Here is a 1,800-nt window from a genome sequence, read left to right as displayed (position 1 = left end):
CCCTTCAAGCCCACAACTTCCAAAACAATCTCACAGTCCAGCCACATTGTGCGAGTCCCACATTGTCGCAAGTATCGAACGTTCAAATATACCATTTCCAGTACATATTCAAAGGACCTGATTGTGTGGCATAACACTGGAGCATTATACATACAAGAGCCGGATGCCTCCGGTCTTGTTCAGCGCGAGCGCGACCACACGCCTGGGGTCCTCGTCCTCGGACCACACACCTGGGGTCCTCGTCCTCGGACCACACGCCTGAGGTCCTCGGACACGCGCAGGTGGCTCACAGGGTCTTTTCCTCGCCGCGCACCAGTCTGGAGCGGAACTTCCAGACGTCCGCGAACTGAAACAGAGCGCCCGGTCGATTGACCTCCGAGTGTTTCGGCGTTTCGACCGCCGGGGTCACGACGCGCCCACAAACAGACCACTCAGCCCCGCAGCGGCCTGCGGCCGGTGCCACGCGCCTACAAGGCAGAACTGGGGTCTGGGGTCAGCAGAACTCTACACACGACATACATTGGTAGGTAGACCGAGTCTCCGGAGGGCACATAGTTTGGTCAAGCTGAATTGTCTCCGCACGACACCAAATGCGATCACGCAGGGTTCTCCGCACGATACCGAGTGCGATCGCACAGGGTTCTCCGCATGACACCGAGCGCGATCACACAGAGTTGTCCGCACGACAGCGAGTGCAATCACACAGAGTTGTCCGCACGACACCGAGTGCGATCACACAAAGTTGTCCGTACGACACCGAGTGCGATCACAAAAAGTTGTCCGCACGACAGCGAGTGCGATCACACAGAGTTTTTTGCACGACACTGAGTGCGACCACACAGAGTTCTCTGCACGACACCGAGCGCGGCTACACATAACTCTGTGTACGGCGAGACTAGCTAGACCATGCCGATCTCTCTAGACACCGCAAAGGTTATACCGAGAGCTGCGAGACCTGATGTCGCCGATATCGTATCTGAAGCCATGCTCCCACCGTGATCTCCCAGACACGGCCCCTCGTGTGCTCAGTCCCACTCTCATCGTGGTGTTTCTGGGATTGCGGGCAGCAGAGGAAAGGAACATTTTACCGTGATGATGACGTTCATTGGCACTGTAAAGCTCCCCGGCTGCCTGGGCCATTTTCCGCACGCGTCACATGTTGCTTACTGACTTACTGGTGCCACTGAAGCGAGTGCGCTGCGTGGCTATCAGCGGTAAGTCAAGGCGTGATCAGATCGAGCCGATCGACCTCTGATGACCCGCCTTCAGGCAGGGTGATTGTTAGCGTGCCTCTGCCGGCGCCTGCCACCAACAGCAGCTCCTGCTGCGCTGCTAGCTCAAAAAGGCCGATACTGAATATGGGACAAATGCATTGAAGGGTCGGTATTACTGTTTTCCCTGGATTCGCGTGACGAGGACGACCAGTGACGTCCTATCCATGGTGGCTGGCTTTAGGCGCGCTCAAGTCACTCTCTGCGTCCAGCTCCTTTTTGCTATTCTGCTAGCTCGCACTACTTGGCTAAGCAGTAAACGTTACTGGTAAGAGCTCGCACTGCATCGTATGGAGGCGGTAGCGTGGCCTTATCAGCAGTCTGATCAGCCCACGTATTCCCGGCAAACCGAGTAGGCCGGTACTAGCGCGCTCTGCTGCAGGACGGCGGCGTTCCACACGCTCAGCTGAGCGAGGCGAGGGCCTGCGGGGGGACGTGTTCCAAATGCGTCACGCAGAGCTGCACCAGCCAGCAAATACTGCGGACAGCGGCGCGTTATGACGCCAAACGCAGCCAGAGCACTCCAGAC

At 57.5% G+C, this 1,800-nt stretch overlaps 1 protein-coding gene across 1 annotated transcript in view; it reads right to left on the bottom strand.

Moving 5' to 3' along the window:
• Nucleotides 1-286: 286 nt before the first annotated feature.
• The window catches only part of LOC119089398 (phytanoyl-CoA dioxygenase, peroxisomal), a 32,479-nt gene continuing 30,965 nt past the window's right edge, over nucleotides 287-1,800 (bottom strand). Inside the window, exon 7 of the mRNA XM_037212064.1 lies at nucleotides 287-346. Within this exon, the coding sequence (XP_037067959.1) occupies nucleotides 287-346 (60 nt within the window). The remainder of the gene's footprint in view (nucleotides 347-1,800) is intronic.

Source organism: Pollicipes pollicipes, unplaced genomic scaffold (assembly GCF_011947565.3).
Source record: "Pollicipes pollicipes isolate AB1234 unplaced genomic scaffold, Ppol_2.1 Scaffold_3087;HRSCAF=3621_pilon_pilon_pilon, whole genome shotgun sequence".
Classification (NCBI taxonomy): Eukaryota; Metazoa; Arthropoda; class Thecostraca; order Pollicipedomorpha; family Pollicipedidae; genus Pollicipes; species Pollicipes pollicipes.
Note: the sequence above shows the minus strand (reverse complement) of the source record. Positions and strands in the feature narration are given on the sequence as shown.